Source organism: Salvelinus fontinalis, chromosome 34, assembly GCF_029448725.1.
Source record: "Salvelinus fontinalis isolate EN_2023a chromosome 34, ASM2944872v1, whole genome shotgun sequence".
Classification (NCBI taxonomy): domain Eukaryota; kingdom Metazoa; phylum Chordata; class Actinopteri; order Salmoniformes; family Salmonidae; genus Salvelinus; species Salvelinus fontinalis.
This window is the reverse complement of record NC_074698.1, coordinates 4,042,483-4,059,858: the sequence shown is the minus strand read 5'-3', so window position 1 is coordinate 4,059,858 and position 17,376 is coordinate 4,042,483. Positions and strand designations below refer to the sequence as shown.

Here is a 17,376-nt window from a genome sequence, read left to right as displayed (position 1 = left end):
ACAGGGTAGGCAATAGCAGAAGTTTTTTGACACATGTTCCTACATCATTAGCACACTTTATTTATTTAGCTTAGAGTTAGATCAATTGGAAGTAGAGGCAATTCTACATTTCACAAAATTATTTATTCAAAATAACTCAAAAACAAATCTCATCAAGTGTCAAGCACATCTCAAGTATTTGGCTACTTTTTGGTGTTACTGTGCGCCAAGTATACTTCAACAGCACTATCAAAACAAATACCCAAATCATCCCCCCATAGTAGAGGAGAATAATCCTCAGGCCATAGAGAGACTCAGGGTCAGAGAGCAGACGCTTGCAGCCCAGACGGTAGTAAACACCCAGCCTGATCTCAGCAGCCCTCTTCCCCTGGATCCAACAGTAGTAGGACCCTCTGTCCTCCTGTGTTGCTGGGCTGCAGTGCAGGTGGTGGCCTGTGTCATGAACAGACGGGAGGGCTCATTAAGGCCCTCCGTGTAGTGGGAGCGGTACAGAGGCCTAGAGCCTTGTTCCCAGGCTACCTCGTGGTGAGGTTTGGCCCCAGGGCAGGAGAGGATGAGTGGGGTGTCCACTGGGTGGTTGTGGTTGTAGACAGGGACCCTTGGAGCTTCTGGCTCATTGAGGCCCAGGAACTCCAGAAGGGCCTGGTGTTCTGGCAGGGGATGGACCTGGGGGGATCTGGAAGCTCCGCACCCCCAGCTCTGCCCCCTGGTGGTTGGCCTGGGTGAGGCCAAAGCGTTGGGGCACAGCGGAGGAGCTGCATGAGGCCACCGTCTGAGATGTCCACCTGTAGCTCATGTGGAGGTAGTCACTCTTCACATGACAGAGCCCTACGCGGGTTTTCTTACCCCGGACGCCATAGCCGTTGCACATGGACCATGTTCACACGAACTATGACCATAGCCAGTAGAGGGGAAGATCCTGGTTGGATCTCGAAGCCGCCCTAGCTGCCACTACTGCTACTCTCCCCCGTATCTGGGCACCACTCCGAGGAACCCTGTGAGCCTCTTGGGCGTCCACGTCATAAGCATAGAAGAAGTTCCCCATTGGTCCTCCCACAGAGGTAGTGGCCCGAGTTTTCCTTCTGGGCCCTGAAGATGAGCAGGCTGAAGAGGCGGATGGAGAACCTGCTCCAAAGGTCCCCTCCCCGGCCCACTTTGGATGAGTCTACCACAGAGGTGCCCTGGAAGTCAGCGAGGGCCCTGGTGTCTGGGCTGCCCAGCTGTTTCTTGTAGTACCACACCAGAGTGGACCTCCTCAGGCTTACAGTGACAGGGCAGCTCTATGGTCATGTCAGCCAAGTAGGAAGCGTTGTCAAACACAAGGAAGGCAGGACGGGCCCTACTGGCAAAAAAAATCCTCCTTGTCTTCAGGGGCCTCATAGGTAGACAGGAGGGAGAAAGAGAGGGTCTGGAGGAGGAGTAGCAAAAGGGACAGGTGTTTTATCATCATGTCCCTAGCCCCATCGTTGTCATCTTCAAGTTATCCTTAGTCTATCTAGATATGCTATGAAAGGGTCATTACGTATTCTAGAATGTTCAGAGATCCACAAAGAGATTCTCTGGTTACTATGGTAGTTCATGTCATTTCACTATGACACTGCATTGCATAGTAGTGAACATTGTCCTTCGTATAACTTATTCATATTATACATTTCCGAATAAAGAACAAACAAATGATATTAAAGTTTTTGCAACCACATTAAGCTCTACAATAAGCTCTACAATATAGTAAAGGTCATTGTTATTTCTGAAAACAATATGGGTTTGTGTAATGTTTCTTACTGAGGAGGAGAAACAGTTTGAACCCCATACAACTGCATTATACCGTATAAAGGTTCAGTTTCGGTGCTTCTTCCGGCAGCCTCACTGGCCGGTCCTGGAAACAGAGTCTCCGCCTCAGCGTCTCGTGTCTCTTTAATCTCTTCCACACTGCTTCCACGGACGACAACATCCCCTTCGAATCCTCTGACACTGCTGTTCCCCGCTGCTGATGCTTTCAGGTTCTGAAACAGCTCTCCACATGCCTCCCTCTCAGCCCGGCTCAGCAGGGACATATTGATGCCAAACCTGGGGGTATTGGACAGCCCCTCCAGGACCCCTATCACCGTGGCCTCATCCCCAGGCTGGAGACCACTGGATAGAAGCACGAGGAACTCTCCCAGCAGGCCAAACCCCACCTCAGCCCTGAAGATGTCCCGAAGGCCCTCTCCACCTAGGGAGAGCAGGAGGCTGTATTTATCACTGCCGAACCTGCGCCAGTCCCGGCTGAACTCTGACGCTGTCCTGGGCTGGAACTCTGACAACTGAGGCTTAAAATAACATTTCGGGAGACATTGTGTGTTAATTACCAATTTAATGAGACTGTTTGACGTTCAGATTGCGTTAATATGCTTCGCATGCCTGTTTGGTAACATCCCTGCCCTATACTATGAATACAACTTGTCTAACATAAAACTAGGAGTCCATATCCAGGTTCTCCCCAGGATTTTTAACAAGGTGGTGCTGCTGAGTATGGCAATCTAGAGAAAAAAAAGTATTATGGTGTGGTGCCTGGCCTTAAATTATATTTCAAATAGAATAAAATGACATAGTGGCGCAGCCAGTCCACTAGGTGGCGCAGCACCACTCTTACATTCTTTGAGTAGAATCCTGATAATTGAATGGAGAGATGTTTGTGTTGGTGTGTGGATGGCAGAAGTCTAACCTTTAGGCCTATTTCATCACAGCTAGTGTGGTTCTGCCCTTTGTCAGTGGAGGCGACGGCATTCCAGGGCTGTTTGCGAGGAGCTTCGGCTTTATCCATCCTGTCCAGTGGTTTCAGGTGGGATGCCAGGACTATGTCCCTGAGCGGATTGGGACATAAGGTCAAAACAAACCATAAAGCTGTCAGCTGTCTGGACTTCATTGTTTCAAGACAACACGTCATTTCTAATGGGACATAATGATGAAAAAACCTACAGCACATATGTTGTCTATTAACTTGTGTAACAACAGTGTAGGATGTTCAATTAAAAGAGAAATCAACCTAGCCATCTCACCTAAACTCCTCATAAGTCCCGACCTTCTGGTGTAGAGCACGAAACTTTGCATCGTTTTCTCTTTGATATTTGTTGTCCGCTTCAACAGCAGACTGCAACTCCCACTCCAGCGCTGAGAAGTTTATAACCTCAGGAGAGTCCTCCATCCTGTGAGACAAGACATGACCAGTGAACCTATGGAATCTCTTTTTAGTTCTGTGACACAGACACTGTACTCAGAATTGCCTGACAATCAGACTGTGATACTGTACCTCTGGTTCAGTCTGAGATTAATGCCATACATTCTGGCAAACTCTACAAGCCAGAATGTAGAATAAAATGATATTTGAACTTACTTTACTGGTTTTCCGTGCGATCCTTTTGCAGGTAGGAATGTGAGACAATATATCCAAAGGAAAGTATGGTTAAATCAACTCTTTAATGCGCTGGTAGTGATTTCAGACTTATATTACCGGAAGCATGCACAGAACCATGCACAGACACCAAGTCAATTCAACATCTATTCCACATTGGCTCAATGTAATTTTATTGAAATGGAGAAGAAACAACGGTTGAATCAACCAGTATGAATGCGTCCCGTGTATGTATTTTCATCTTGTACACATACTTTAGGTGATAGAAACCTGAATGCACTAATTTACCAGGGCACTGGAAAGTTGATTTAATTACACATTACTGTGGATGTCTTCTTACATTCCTACCTGCAAAAGGACCAAGCGCACGGACAACCGGTAAAGTTAAATATAATTTTTATCAACATTCTTACATGAAGAGGTCTTGAGAGGAAATGTTCCTTAACCAAACACTTATTTATGCCCGGCGCAGAATTCAATCCAATTCCATGTCGGGTCTTCAGGCAATACGTCTCAGAACTCAGAATCAACTCCTCCAACTATGTTGCCAGATAGGAACCTTAATAGACTACTTTTTCTTTCATTGATTCCGCGGTGGTGAACTTACATGAGCTTTAGGTTAGCTAGCTATTATTATTTTGATGAACAATATTAATATCTGAACGTTGTTGTTGGTATGTTGTTTGTGCTGTAGCCTGACGCAAGTCCGTGTCCCCCTATTCAAACACACGTCGTCACCATGACAACTTGGGTAAGGAAAAACAAAAAGTACTATCTGGTATCGTTGGGACGCCCCTACACCATTGCACTTGAAATGTAGGCAAGGGTTAGGGGTTAAGGATAGGGTTTTAGCAAAGATGTTCATTGTTATATCTGTGGTTTTAGGGTAGGGACCTTCCAAGGATCCCGGATTGCAGGATCCGTGTGAAAAGCCCATGTGTAACAACTTCAAAATAAAAGTCCCACGATATGTCTCATTTACTGAGACCCAGCAACTGATTTTTGTCCCCACTAATGGACATTAGTTATTGGTCCCTATCATTGACGTCATACATTTTACTTTCTCTTACTGGTTCTTCGAATTGGCTGCCAATCACAATTACCACATTTTATGGTAAAACGAAGTTGTTTGTGAGTTTGATATTAAAATAGTTTTTAGTAAGGAAACATCTCAGTAATTGTTTTATTTTATCTTTATTTAACTAGGCAAGTCAGTTAAGAACAAATTCTTATTTTCAATGACGGCCTAGGAACAGTGGGTTAACTTGGGGGGTTTTCATTTTTTTTTTAATAATTTCTACACATTAAATAAGAGCTTGTTTATAATTTTCTAATGTGGTGTACATCAAAGTGTGCCAACTATTATTTACTGAACACATTTACTGTATTGTTACATTTTTATATTTACTAATCAAGTCTTAATGTCCACATACCATATAACAATATATAAAGGCCTCCCGAGTAGCGCAGCGGTCTAAGGAACTACATTGCCGTGCTAGAGGCGTCACCACAGACCCAGATTCGATCCCAGGCTGTATCACAACCAGCTGTGATTGGGAGTCCCATAGGGCGGTGCACATTTTGCCCAGCGTCGTTAGGGAAGGGTTTGGCCGGGGGGGCTTTACTTGGCTCCTCGCCCGCTAGCGATTCCTTGTGGCAGGCCGGGTGCCTGCAGGCTGACCTCGGTGGTCAATTGAACGGTGTTTCCTCTGGCACATTGGTGCAGCTGGCGGGTGGGTGTTAAGAAGTGCAGTTTGGCAGGTCATGTTTCAGAGGACGCACGACTCAACCTTTGCCTTCCGAGCCCGTTGGTAAGTTGCAGCGGTGAGACAAGATCGGAATTGGGGAGAAAAAGAGGGTAAAATATATATTAAAAAATCGTAATTATAACATGTTTTATTTCATATCAATCACTTATGCAATGTAATAAAAAAAGTACTTTTTTTTTTTTGCAGGTTCCCCTCAGGATATTTTTTATGTACAAATAAAGACTTAATTATGAGTCTTACAACCCATCCTTAGAATGGTATTATTGCATTTGTTCAACATAAAAAAGACACAACTTGATGCACAACATGTACCAGTATATGCACAAGCATTTCGCTACACTCGCATTAACATCTGCTAACCATGTGTATGTGACCAATACAATTTGATATATAAATACCCACACATATACATATATTAAAAAAGGCTTTTTATATTTAAGTCAAGACAACTACTGCTTTGGTTCAGTGATAGTATAAGCCTACAACTGGTTTAGCATAACAGCTTTTTAAAATCCGATGCTCCTTCAATATGGAATCAATTTCAAAAATATGAAATTGCAGAAACGTCTTACATTGAATTAATGTAAAACAAAAAGGAAAGAATGCAATACTGAAAGATTTATATTTATTGTAGATTTATTCAGTTATTGAGGAACATACCGGAAAACATAGCATTCCTGGTGAACATTCTTCTTCATTGCAGTTATCCAGATGCTCGTTAGAGTCATCAATCTTCTTCTCCACATACGATGCAACACATGCTTCTTTGAAAAGCTTGCGGTACAATCTGTAATGGACAAATGAGGAACACACCTACAGCAAATTATTTCTGCTGATAGCATTTTTGATACACTGAATGAATCAGCAGTTCAAGGGTGTCAAGCTACTGACTTGTAGCAGAATTGAAGGTCGGGGCAAATGAAGCGATCCACGGAGGCATGCACGTCCACTTGCACCTCACATTTGATCGTTTTTTAGAGCTGATGAAGGAGAGTGGCCTATTTCAAACAGCGTTTGTCAATTTCTCAACGGTATCCGCTTACGTCTCTCCTCTTCAGTCCCTCAGCACTTGTCAGACTGTGGTTGTTCCGTAGACAGACGCGAAAGAGGTATCTGGGACCTATAATAAATGGGATTAAAATAAGATACTTTCAAGCTACTTTCTGAAAACAGGAACTTCATAACTTTTAGGCCTACTTAATAACTTTGTTTTGACTTGTCTTATGACAGTGTGGGTCAATTGTATTGCATTTATATTACTAACCTTGATTCTCTTGGTTTGATATGAGTGGATCTCTTCAAGATGAGGTACATTATTGCACCACAACATGTGTTGTTGGTACTTCTGGCTGAACCTGGACCTTGTATTATGCTGGCATCTTCGGTCCACCTGCAGAAGATCTAAATCAAATGTTCATTTCAATTCATGCTTTTTTAAACATGGACCAACTTTACTCTTATTACGTTTCATTGTAAGTTGTATAGCCCTTGGAAGCCCAGGCTTCTCATGTTTCAATAGTCAAGTGAACGAGATGGGATTTGGAAGGATGGCCACACGAGACTACAGGGCGATTCCTCACAAAACAGGACCATGATTTTTTGGATTTTCACAAGATTAAACCCATAGAAGTTCCTTTGGGAGGAAGGATTGTTGACATGTGTATTTTAAAGCATAAGTGAGAAATAATTCATTGAAGTTGGAACATTTGTGACATTTTGGTCTTACCCAGGCCCCCTTTAGGGCGGCAGGTAGCCTAGAGGTTAGAGCGTTGAGCCAGTAACCAAAAGGTCGTTGGTTCAAATGCCTGCGCTGTCAAGGTGAAAACTCTGTCGATGTGCCCTTGAGCAAGTCACTTAACCCTAAGTTGCCTAAATTTTGCTCCAGGTCCCTGTACTTTTTAAAATTTTATTTAACTAGGCAAGTCATTTAAGAACAAATTCTTATTTACAATGACGGCCTGTGTCAACAAGCCCGCCAATTGTGCGCCGCCCTATGGGACTCCCAATCACGCGCCACTCGGGAGCCCACTATGACCGACTGTAAAACAACACATTTCACTGCATGTGACAATAAAAATAAAAAATGTATTCTAAGACTCTGTATGTGATACAAAGGAAAGATTGGTGTCATATTAAGCTTTAACGCTTGCTCTGTATTATGAGTAGTTTTATGATTTTAAGAAAACGTTTCTTACATTTTGTTAAATATCGACCTCTGGTCATTTTAAAGTTATGGCCTATTTTATATAGAGAAATTGGCATAGTAGGCAATCACAGCCCTCATTTTACTTGTATCATTGCACATTCTGCACATCACCGGCAGAGGGCGACACATTTTAATCTACTTTCACATTCACTGTTTGTAAAGCTTACTAATTGGAACTCTAAAACTAGCAAAGGTCGAACTCTGGAACTTTGATTTGCCCGTAGAGTAGGCTATATTGTGTTCAACCATATACCCCCCAAAAAATAGCAAAATCAAAAATGGTAAATTTCCAATATTCATGTTTATATTTTTATTTATATGTTCATAAATTAATGTAAGAAAGTTGTTATTTAATTGTTATTGAAATCAAAATACTACTCACACTACAGAGCAAACGGCAACACTTCATATGACCCAATATTTTGCTTTGCAGCACCTACAGACACATTATGCTGTCTTATGAGGTCCTGCTAAGGCCAAACATTCCCAATTTCAATTAATTATCAATAATGATTTAAGATAGACATATGTCAACAATCCTTCCTCCAAAGGACCCTTCTATGTATTACATTTCGTGAAAATCTCCCAAATAATGGTCCTGTTTTTTTCTAGTTTCATTAGAAATCACCCTGCAATAAACTGTATGATACAGAAGGAAGGAACTTACTCTATACTTGTTAATCCTGTCAGCATTGGGATAGGTCTTTGACTTCCTCCAAATCAAGTCTGATGTTCTCTGGAAGTCCTTCAACCACTTGTGGACCTCTTCCTCAGAGCAGTTTCAACTTCAGGGAGGATCTGAACTGTGTTTCTCCCAGTGGTTGGTATGAGTACAAAGTGTGGTCATAGTTCTCAGGCAAGAGAGTCTGTTAGAAAAGATTGGCCAAATGTGTTATCAACCTGGTCCACGCACATGCAACGGATATGCACTGCAAGCTGCACGTACATCCAACGCATGGTCCAGAGCTAGTCGTCTATTACTATACGTGACTTCATATACGGTCATTGAGGCATCCAGAGAAAGGTTTGCCTGCAATATAGCAACAACGCTACTTTGTTGAGTTACGAAAGTAAAGTATATTGAAACCAGTCACTAAACAACGGTTAAAAAAAAGGCGACTAAGCGCTGAGGCAACTTGTTGCGCGACAGACCACAACTACTAGTTAGCTAGCTAACTTTAGCTATTACGCTACAGTAGCTTTAACAAGTCCGTGAATAAATCGTTTTGTACAGTGTATTGTTATATTTTTACAAGGCCTAGATGTAACAAAGAATTTTAACAGAGATATGTTAACTAGCTACTGTTAGCTAACAACTCAGGCTGGCTAGGGTGGGTATAATGTGGAACGTTCCAACAGGAATCTGTTCCAAAAACTTCGTAAATAACAAGGTTGTATAGAGGCCGAATAAGATACCGGGTAGGGAGTGGGATATTTCATTAAGTTTTCACTCACCACGTTTATTCCGAAAAATGTCTGTCCTCACTCTGGTAGCCTATGGCCAAACATTAAGAATAAGCTACGTGGTGAGTTGATGCCTATCCGGCAGCTAATTAGTTTGCTAGGTTAATTGGTCGTGCTACTTTGTATGCGTTGTTTGTTGGCAAACCTTGTACTTCACGAAGTTTCTGGAACAGATTCCTATTGGAACGTTCCACAAATTATACCCACCCGGCTGGCTACAAGTTGTTAGCCAACTTGATCCTAACTTACCTCCAAAGTGTGTCTGGTCTCCTCTGCGCGGTCACTGTCCACAGATGACACCAATACAAGGTAATTTCGTGAGTTTTTTCCCCCCATAAACTCTCAATATTTCCTCAAAGATCATTTAAGATACCTCTCAATGTAAACAAACGAGCTAACTTTAGCTCTAACTTGTGACTGGGGAATCACTTCCGGTGGAATACATTGAGCCTTCAAAATAAAGGTCCCCTGTACATCAACTTTGTAGAAGTTTGGATTCCAGTGTTATAAATGATACTAGTGTAGAAAGGACATACAGCATATAAAAATACGCCACGTACCAGCTGTTAATAGCTGTCCTTTAGGGAGCTTTGTAGGCTCACACTTAACAATCGTTTTTTTAAGCAACCCACATTAAAAAAAGACCACAGTTTACTATAGAATACTACATTACTCGCAATATAATTATATAGTAAACTGTAGTATACTGTAGAATACTATACTACACACTGTAGTATCCCTTGATCATGTGTAGAATGTTGTAGTATACTGTAAAATACTACAGTAATGTATGCAAAAACACTATTCTGCAAAAACACTACACTTTTTAAACTACAGTAAATGCTACAGTATTTAATTTGCATATACCTATTCCCTTTCCACATATCGCAATTTGTGCCACCCATAAATGAGAAACCTACATGCCAAATATAGACCATATATTGTGTTCCCTACCGGTTACTATCCATTCTGATCCCAGTCCTACCTTTCAATAGGTTATGGAAAATGTAGTAGTGCTCCAGTAGGTTTCCTGAAGGAGAAAGCCTCTGTTTCTTTGTAAAATATCAAGTAAAAACACTATAACATTATACTACAGTAATGCCTGCAAAAACACCACAGTAACTACTACAGTATACTACAGTTTGCAAACGCACTACAGTATACTACAATGTGCAAAAACACTACATGAACTATTATATTCTATACTACAATATTTATACATAGTTAACTGTAAATACTACAGTAAACACCACAGTGAATACTACAGTAAAGTCCTCAAAAAACACTTGAGTGACGACCATAGTATTTATAACATAGTATACTATAGTATTTTTTCATGTAGGAATGCCTACTTTAACTATGTCACATTCAAACAAAGACATGTATACAGTTAACAGCCAAGCACAGTGCTCTCAGTCCCAAATTCATTTGGTGTATGCCATTGATAGTTAGGAGAGAGTTCTGAAATTATAGTCCCTACTCTCCATTTTCTAGATTGATCATATTATTTTACAGAATACACACAAAAAAAAGCAATCAGACAGCGCCCAACCATTAGACCTATAGTTTACAATACAGGTACATTGAACGTTTTGAAATGACCCCAATCTCACAGTTCTCTGTGATTGAAACTCCTCCATGTTCCTTTCTTCTTGGTTGAGGAGTGGTAGTAGTGCCTTGGAAACACTACTGTGTGAACCACTTCATCAATCGATCTCTGATCCATTCCTCAGAATTAGGCCACTGGGATTAAACATACTGTACTTTGTTGGCACATTTACATCCATCACTCGACTTGGGCTCCTACAGTGTAATACGTCAGAAAACGAATGTAAACAAATCACGTAATGGTTTAAAAGCATAGTTTTACGATAGTTCTCAAACCACAGTACAAAATGACAGTACGTGCCAATATCAGTCTGTTCCATTTGGGAAAATCAAATCATAACATGAAAAATAAAGCGCTTTTAGCAAAAGTAAAACTATGTTTCAAATGAGTCTTTTACAATCCACATACAAAAAAGCACATTTACTGTCAACTGAGTATACAACACATTAAGAATACCTGCTCTTTCCATGACATAGACTGACCAGGTGAATAAAGGTTTAAGCTATGATCCCTTATTGATGTCACTTGTTAAATCCACTTCAATCAGTGTAGATGAAGGGGAGGAGACGGGTGAAAGAAGGATTTTTAAGCCTCGAGACAATTGAGACATGGGTTGTGTACGTGTGAAATTCAGAGGGTGAATGGGCAAGACAAACTATTTAAGTGCCTCTGAACGGGGAATTAGGTGCCAGGTGCACCGGTTTGTGTCAAGAACTGCAACGCTGCTGGGTTTCTCACACTCAACAGTTTCCTGTGTGTATCAAGAATGGTCCACCACCCAAAGGACATCCAGCCTACTTCACACAACTGTGGGAAGCATTGGAGTCAACATGGGCCTGCATCCCTGTGGAACACTTTCAACACCTTGTAGAGTCCATGCCCCAACAATTTGAGGCTGTTCTGAGAGCAAAAGGGGGTGCGACTTAATATTAGGAAGGTGTTCCTAATGTTTGGTACCCTCAGTGTATATTCTTGTTGACATCAAAACAACTAACATTAAACGTACAATTCTAGAAAATAACATTTTGGTCTAGACCATTCAAGCTTGTACACTACAAGGAATGTGTCAGTCATAACACCATCAGTCCTGTTCCCGATAATGTCCACAAATCCAGACTTGCGCCCAGCCAGTGCACATTGAGATGGAGTTTCTCAATAAGAGTAGTGGTAGTGTTGAAGGCATCAGTCAGTAGTAATGCTGCATTTCAGTCCAGTTTGTGATCCAGTGCTTCTTTTTAAATTGGGGTTTGGCTCCTCGATGAGGAATCCCTCGTTTACCTGGCAGTGCTCCTCTTTGCCAATCTTCACTCCCCTGGTGTGGTTGGGCCGCTTGAAAAAGCCACACTGTGGGACAATGGTAGACGACACAGAGTGAACATTTGAAAGTGTAGACTTTGGCGTTGTCGTGTTCTTATTAGAAGTATTTTTACATTGGTGCCACCAGTATCATTATTGTAGGAAATCTCAGTTGTTTAGATTCTTGACAGCTTTCTAATGTAATCACGGGTATCGTGAGATACGTCAAATAAATGACTAAATCACCACACAACCAATAGTCTCAAGCTCTGCAAAGCTGGTTAGTTAGGAGAAGAGACTAAATAGTTAGCAATGGGGAAAAGGATAGAAAAAGAGTTGAATAATCATACAAAAGTCAATCACACAAGTCACAGCCTCTGAAATGCTGCTTCCCCTGTGGATAGATACTCTTGATGAAGAGAAACACTTAATAATTTGACAGCAAGAGAGGAAGACTGAAGTTAAGGAAAGCCACTGCAAACTGCAAAAAGCCGTTGGAAGCTGCAAGGACTCACAGATGGAAGGACTATTATTTTACCCAGGAAACCCAGTGCATTGTTCCAGAGGCCCACAGGGGGACCTCCCTCCCCCAGCCTCACTACTCCTCAGTCAGCCTCTCCACCTCCGGCGGCTGGGTCTTCATCTCAGCTTTCTGGGCCTTGGCGTCGTACATCTCCCTGGTGCTGGCCCTCCTGAAGAAGCCACACTGACGAGGGGAAGGCGGTCAGAATAACAAGTCAAGCAGGATCCATTTTGGATCCAAAAAGGTGGACCTTTTGAACCAGTGGACAGTAGAAGTCTCACGGTACCCGTGCCATCTAATAGTATTGTGTGGATTTGTTGTTGGAGGCGAAATTGAATCTCCATTCTCCTCTTGCTGCTAACGTCAGTGTAGGTTACTTGTTCAATTGGATTGTTGTAATAACTCATGTACTGGATTGTTACCTTCCACATAAGAAGGATGATGAAGGCCAGAAGGAGGACCCCAGTGACAGCAGACACAATGATGATCCACAGGGGGACCTGGTACAGATCCTCATCCCCCAGCTCTGGGTCTATATCCAGGGTGAACTACACAGGGGATATCAAACAGAGGACATTAACTATGTCTGCATTTAGGCTATATGTAAAAACGTATCCTCAATATAATTATGTATATTCCTCCTCTATCATGTATCATCATCAGCATCATCATACAGTAATCGTCATGGAAATGACCTTTAAATTAGTATGGATGTAGCCTAACTTTTGTTACAGTATGACCAGCATGGCGTTATTACTTCTCTGCTCTCAGTGTTCATCCTGATGGCGGGTTTGTCTGTGACCAGTTTCAGTGTGGCCTTGCCATTCACTGTCACCCGCCACGCTTCCCCGCAGTCCTATGGAAACACAACACACATACAGGACTTTATTGGTACACCCATTCCATTCTCGTGGATTCACTCTAATGAAGCTGAGGTGAAAGTTCACATTAAGACTAGACCACTGTGCTTTGGTGTCTTTACCTCCAGCATGGTGCAGTTCCACACTCCGGCCCTGACAAGGATTGTCGCAGTGCTGTTCATGTTGCGGAGAGGGCAGATGAATTTCACACAGTGAGCAGCGCCCGTGACGCAGTCCTACAGGCAACAGCAGTTGAAAGGGAGGTTAGCACCAGAACACCATTTGGGCATACACATTTCAGTTACATTTACATTTACATTTAAGTCATTTAGCAGACGCTCTTATCCAGAGCGACTTACAAATTGGTGCATTCACCTTATGATATCCAGTGGAACAACCACTTTACAATAGTGCATCTAACTCTTTTAAGGGGGGGGGGGGGGGGTTAGAAGGATTACTTTATCCTATCCTAGGTATTCCTTAAAGAGGTGGGGTTTCAGGTGTCTCCGGAAGGTGGTGATTGACTCCGCTGACCTGGCGTCGTAAGGGAGTTTGTTCCACCATTGAGGTGCCAGAGCAGCGAACAGTTTTGACTGGGCTGAGCGGGAACTGTACTTCCTCAGAGGTAGGGAGGCGAGCAGGCCAGAGGTGGATGAACGCAGTGCCCTTGTTTGGGTGTAGGGCCTGATCAGAGCCTGAAGGTACGGAGGTGCCGTTCCCCTCACAGCTCCGTAGGCAAGCACCATGGTCTTGTAGCGGATGCGAGCTTCAACTGGAAGCCAGTGGAGAGAGCGGAGGAGCGGGGTGACGTGAGAGAACTTGGGAAAGTTGAACACCAGACGGGCTGCGGCGTTCTGGATGAGTTGTAGGGGTTTAATGGCACAGGCAGGGAGCCCAGCCAACAGCGAGTTGCAGTAATCCAGACGGGAGATGACAAGTGCCTGGATTAGGACCTGCGCCGCTTCCTGCGTGAGGCAGGGTCGTACTCTGCGAATGTTGTAGAGCATGAACCTACAGGAACGGGTCACCGCCTTGATGTTAGTTGAGAACGACAGGGTGTTGTCCAGGATCACGCCAAGGTTCTTAGCACTCTGGGAGGAGGACACAATGGAGTTGTCAACCGTGATGGCGAGATCATGGAACGGGCAGTCCTTCCCCGGGAGGAAGAGCAGCTCCGTCTTGCCGAGGTTCAGCTTGAGGTGGTGATCCGTCATCCACACTGATATGTCTGCCAGACATGCAGAGATGTGATTCACCACCTGGTTATCAGAGGGGGGAAAGGAGAAGATTAATTGTGTGTCGTCTACATAGCAATGATAGGAGAGACCATGTGAGGATATGACAGAGCCAAGTGACTTGGTGTATAGCGAGAATAGGAGAGGGCCTAGAACAGAGCCCTGGGGGACACCAGTGGTGAGAGCACGTGGTGCGGAGACAGATTCTCGCCACGCCACCTGGTAGGAGCGACCTGTCAGGTAGGACGCAATCCAAGCGTGGGCCGCGCCGGAGATGCCCAGCTCGGAGAGGGTGGAGAGGAGGATCTGATGGTTCACAGTATCAAAGGCAGCCGATAGGTCTAGAAGGATGAGAGCAGAGGAGAGAGAGTTAGCTTTAGCAGTGCGGAGCGCCTCCGTGACACAGAGAAGAGCAGTCTCAGTTGAATGACTAGTCTTGAAACCTGACTGATTTGGATCAAGAAGGTCATTCTGAGAGAGATAGCAGGAGAGCTGGCCAAGGACGGCACGTTCAAGAGTTTTGGAGAGAAAAGAAAGAAGGGATACTGGTCTGTAGTTGTTGACATCGGAGGGATCGAGTGTAGGTTTTTTCAGAAGGGGTGCAACTCTCGCTCTCTTGAAGACGGAAGGGACGTAGCCAGCGGTCAAGGATGAGTTGATGAGCGAGGTGAGGTAAGGGAGAAGGTCTCCGGAAATGGTCTGGAGAAGAGAGGAGGGGATAGGGTCAAGCGGGCAGGTTGTTGGGCGGCCGGCCGTCACAAGACGCGAGATTTCATCTGGAGAGAGAGGCGAGAAAGAGGTCAAAGCACAGGGTAGGGCAGTGTGAGCAGAACCAGCGGTGTCGTTTGACTTAGCAAACGAGGATCGGATGTCGTCGACCTTCTTTTCAAAATGGTTGACTAAGTCATCAGCAGAGAGGGAGGAGGGGGGAGGAGGATTCAGGAGGGAGGAGAAGGTGGCAAAGAGCTTCCTAGGGTTAGAGGCAGATGCTTGGAATTTAGAGTGGTAGAAATTGGCTTTAGCAGCAGAGACAGAAGAGGAGAATGTAGAGAGGAGGGAGTGAAAGGATGCCAGGTCCGCAGGGAGGCGAGTTTTCCTCCATTTCCGCTCGGCTGCCCGGAGCCCTGTTCTGTGAGCTCGCAATGAGTCGTCGAGCCACGGAGCAGGAGGGGAGGACCGAGCCGGCCTGGAGGATAGGGGACATAGAGAGTCAAAGGATGCAGAAAGGGAGGAGAGGAGGGTTGAGGAGGCAGAATCAGGAGATAGGTTGGAGAAGGTTTGAGCAGAGGGAAGAGATGATAGGATGGAAGAGGAGAGAGTAGCGGGGGAGAGAGAGCGAAGGTTGGGACGGCGCGATACCATCCGAGTAGGGGCAGTGTGGGAAGTGTTGGATGAGAGCGAGAGGGAAAAGAATACAAGGTAGTGGTCGGAGACTTGGAGGGGAGTTGCAATGAGATTAGTGGAAGAACAGCATCTAGTAAAGATGAGGTCAAGCGTATTGCCTGCCTTGTGAGTAGGGGGGGAAGGTGAGAGGGTGAGGTCAAAAGAGGAGATGAGTGGAAAGAAGGAGGCAGAGAGGAATGAGTCAAAGGTAGACGTGGGGAGGTTAAAGTCACCCAGAACTGTGAGAGGTGAGCCATCCTCAGGAAAGGAACTTATCAGGGCGTCAAGCTCATTGATGAACTCTCCAAGGGATCCTGGAGGGCGATAAATGATAAGGATGTTAAGTTTGAAAGGGCTGGTAACTGTGACAGCATGGAATTCAAAGGAGGCGATAGACAGATGGGTCAGAGGAGAAAGAGAGAATGTCCACTTGGGAGAGATGAGGATCCCAGTGCCACCACCCCGCTGACCAGAAGCTCTCGGGGTGTGCGAGAACACGTGGGCAGACGAGGAGAGAGCAGTAGGAGTAGCAGTGTTATCAGTGGTAATCCATGTTTCCGTCAGTGCCAAGAAGTCGAGGGACTGGAGGGAAGCATAGGCTGAGATGAACTCTGCCTTGTTGGCCGCAGATCGGCAGTTCCAGAGGCTGCCTGAGACCTGGAACTCCACGTGGGTCGTGCGCGCTGGGACCACCAGGTTAGAGTAGCAGCGGCCACGCGGTGTGAAGCGTTTGTATGGTCTGTGCAGAGAGGAGAGAACAGGGATAGACAGACACATAGTTGACAGGCTACAGAAGAGGCTACGCTAATGCAAAGGAGATTGGAATGACAAGTGGACTACACGTCTCGAATGTTCAGAAAGTTAAGCTTACGTTGCAAAAAATCTTATTGACTAAAATGATATAGTACTGCTGGCTGGTGAAATAGGCTAGCTATCAGTGGCTGCGTTGTTGACTTTGTTTGAAAGTGTAGCTGGCTAGATAACCTCTAACTGGCTAGGTAACCTCGACAATTACTCTAGACTACACAATTATCTTGGATACAAAGACGGCTATGTAGCCAGCTAAGATCAAACAAATCAAACTGTTGTACTGTAATGAAATGAAATGTAATACTACCTGTGGAGCAAAGCGGAATGCAACTACTCGCTCCAACCCGGAAGTGCGTATCGTAGAGGGAGAGGCAATAGAAGTGTTGTTTCTTGTATTATTGTCTTTTGTGTCTTTAGAGGACTGCTTCACCTTAATGTCCCCTTTCCCCCCTTTCCCTTTTCTTCTGTCCTTATTTTGTCCCACTTTGTCCCTTCTTTGTCCCTTCTCTTCTGCCAACTAGACACTCCTTGTTAGCTAGCTAGCTTCTTCCAGGAATGTCCCTAGCAACTGCCTAGCAACAGGTAAACAACTTAGCTAGCTAAGAAAACGGTATAATTTTATGAAAAAATTGTTACTTTTTCAAAAGCCTTTCTTCTTTGTTTGCTGCTTGTTTGGTCTCCTATTCAGTTTGCAGTTTTCTTTTGATTTTTTTTCGATGTACTTTACTCTAAAAAAACATTTACATTTCAATATTTGTAGGAGCTCATCTTTTCAGCTGCTGCTGCTTAATTAGTTGTTGAGTGCATAATGTGACCAACGTCACACTGTT

At 44.1% G+C, this 17,376-nt stretch overlaps 1 protein-coding gene and 1 pseudogene across 7 annotated transcripts; both read right to left on the bottom strand.

Moving 5' to 3' along the window:
• Positions 1–101: 101 nt before the first annotated feature.
• On the bottom strand, positions 102–1,450 carry LOC129832878 (Ig-like V-type domain-containing protein FAM187A; annotated as a pseudogene).
• Positions 1,451–1,778: 328 nt separating this feature from the next.
• On the bottom strand, positions 1,779–9,258 carry LOC129832879 (coiled-coil domain-containing protein 103-like). Of its 7 annotated transcripts, none has more exons than XM_055896975.1 (8): positions 9,080–9,258; positions 8,034–8,232; positions 6,425–6,561; positions 5,821–6,280; positions 3,805–5,187; positions 3,039–3,185; positions 2,705–2,843; positions 1,779–2,309 (listed from the first exon to the last, which is right to left on the bottom strand). In XM_055896975.1, coding segments are annotated over exons 5-8 (819 nt in total). In that variant the 5' UTR covers positions 3,807–5,187; positions 5,821–6,280; positions 6,425–6,561; positions 8,034–8,232; positions 9,080–9,258. The 7 variants fall into 7 exon arrangements, with proteins under 7 accessions (XP_055752950.1, XP_055752951.1, XP_055752948.1 ...); XM_055896976.1 differs by having other exon boundaries at positions 4,825–5,187; XM_055896973.1 differs by lacking the exon at positions 3,805–5,187 and having other exon boundaries at positions 5,821–5,973; positions 6,052–6,280.
• Between the last annotated feature and the right edge of the window lie 8,118 nt (positions 9,259–17,376).

Excerpts from the sequence above, each read along its gene's own strand:
- LOC129832879 (XM_055896970.1), bottom strand. The coding sequence starts at position 6,002 with ATGCTATCAGCAGAAATAATTTGCTGTAGGTGTGTTCCTCATTTGTCC. Across the intron at positions 3,186-5,820 it reads CAGGAATGCTATGTTTTCCG|GATGGAGGACTCTCCTGAGG; the intron begins GTATGTTCCTCA and ends CTTGTCTCACAG. Across the intron at positions 2,844-3,038 it reads GGGACTTATGAGGAGTTTAG|GGACATAGTCCTGGCATCCC; the intron begins GTGAGATGGCTA and ends CAATCCGCTCAG.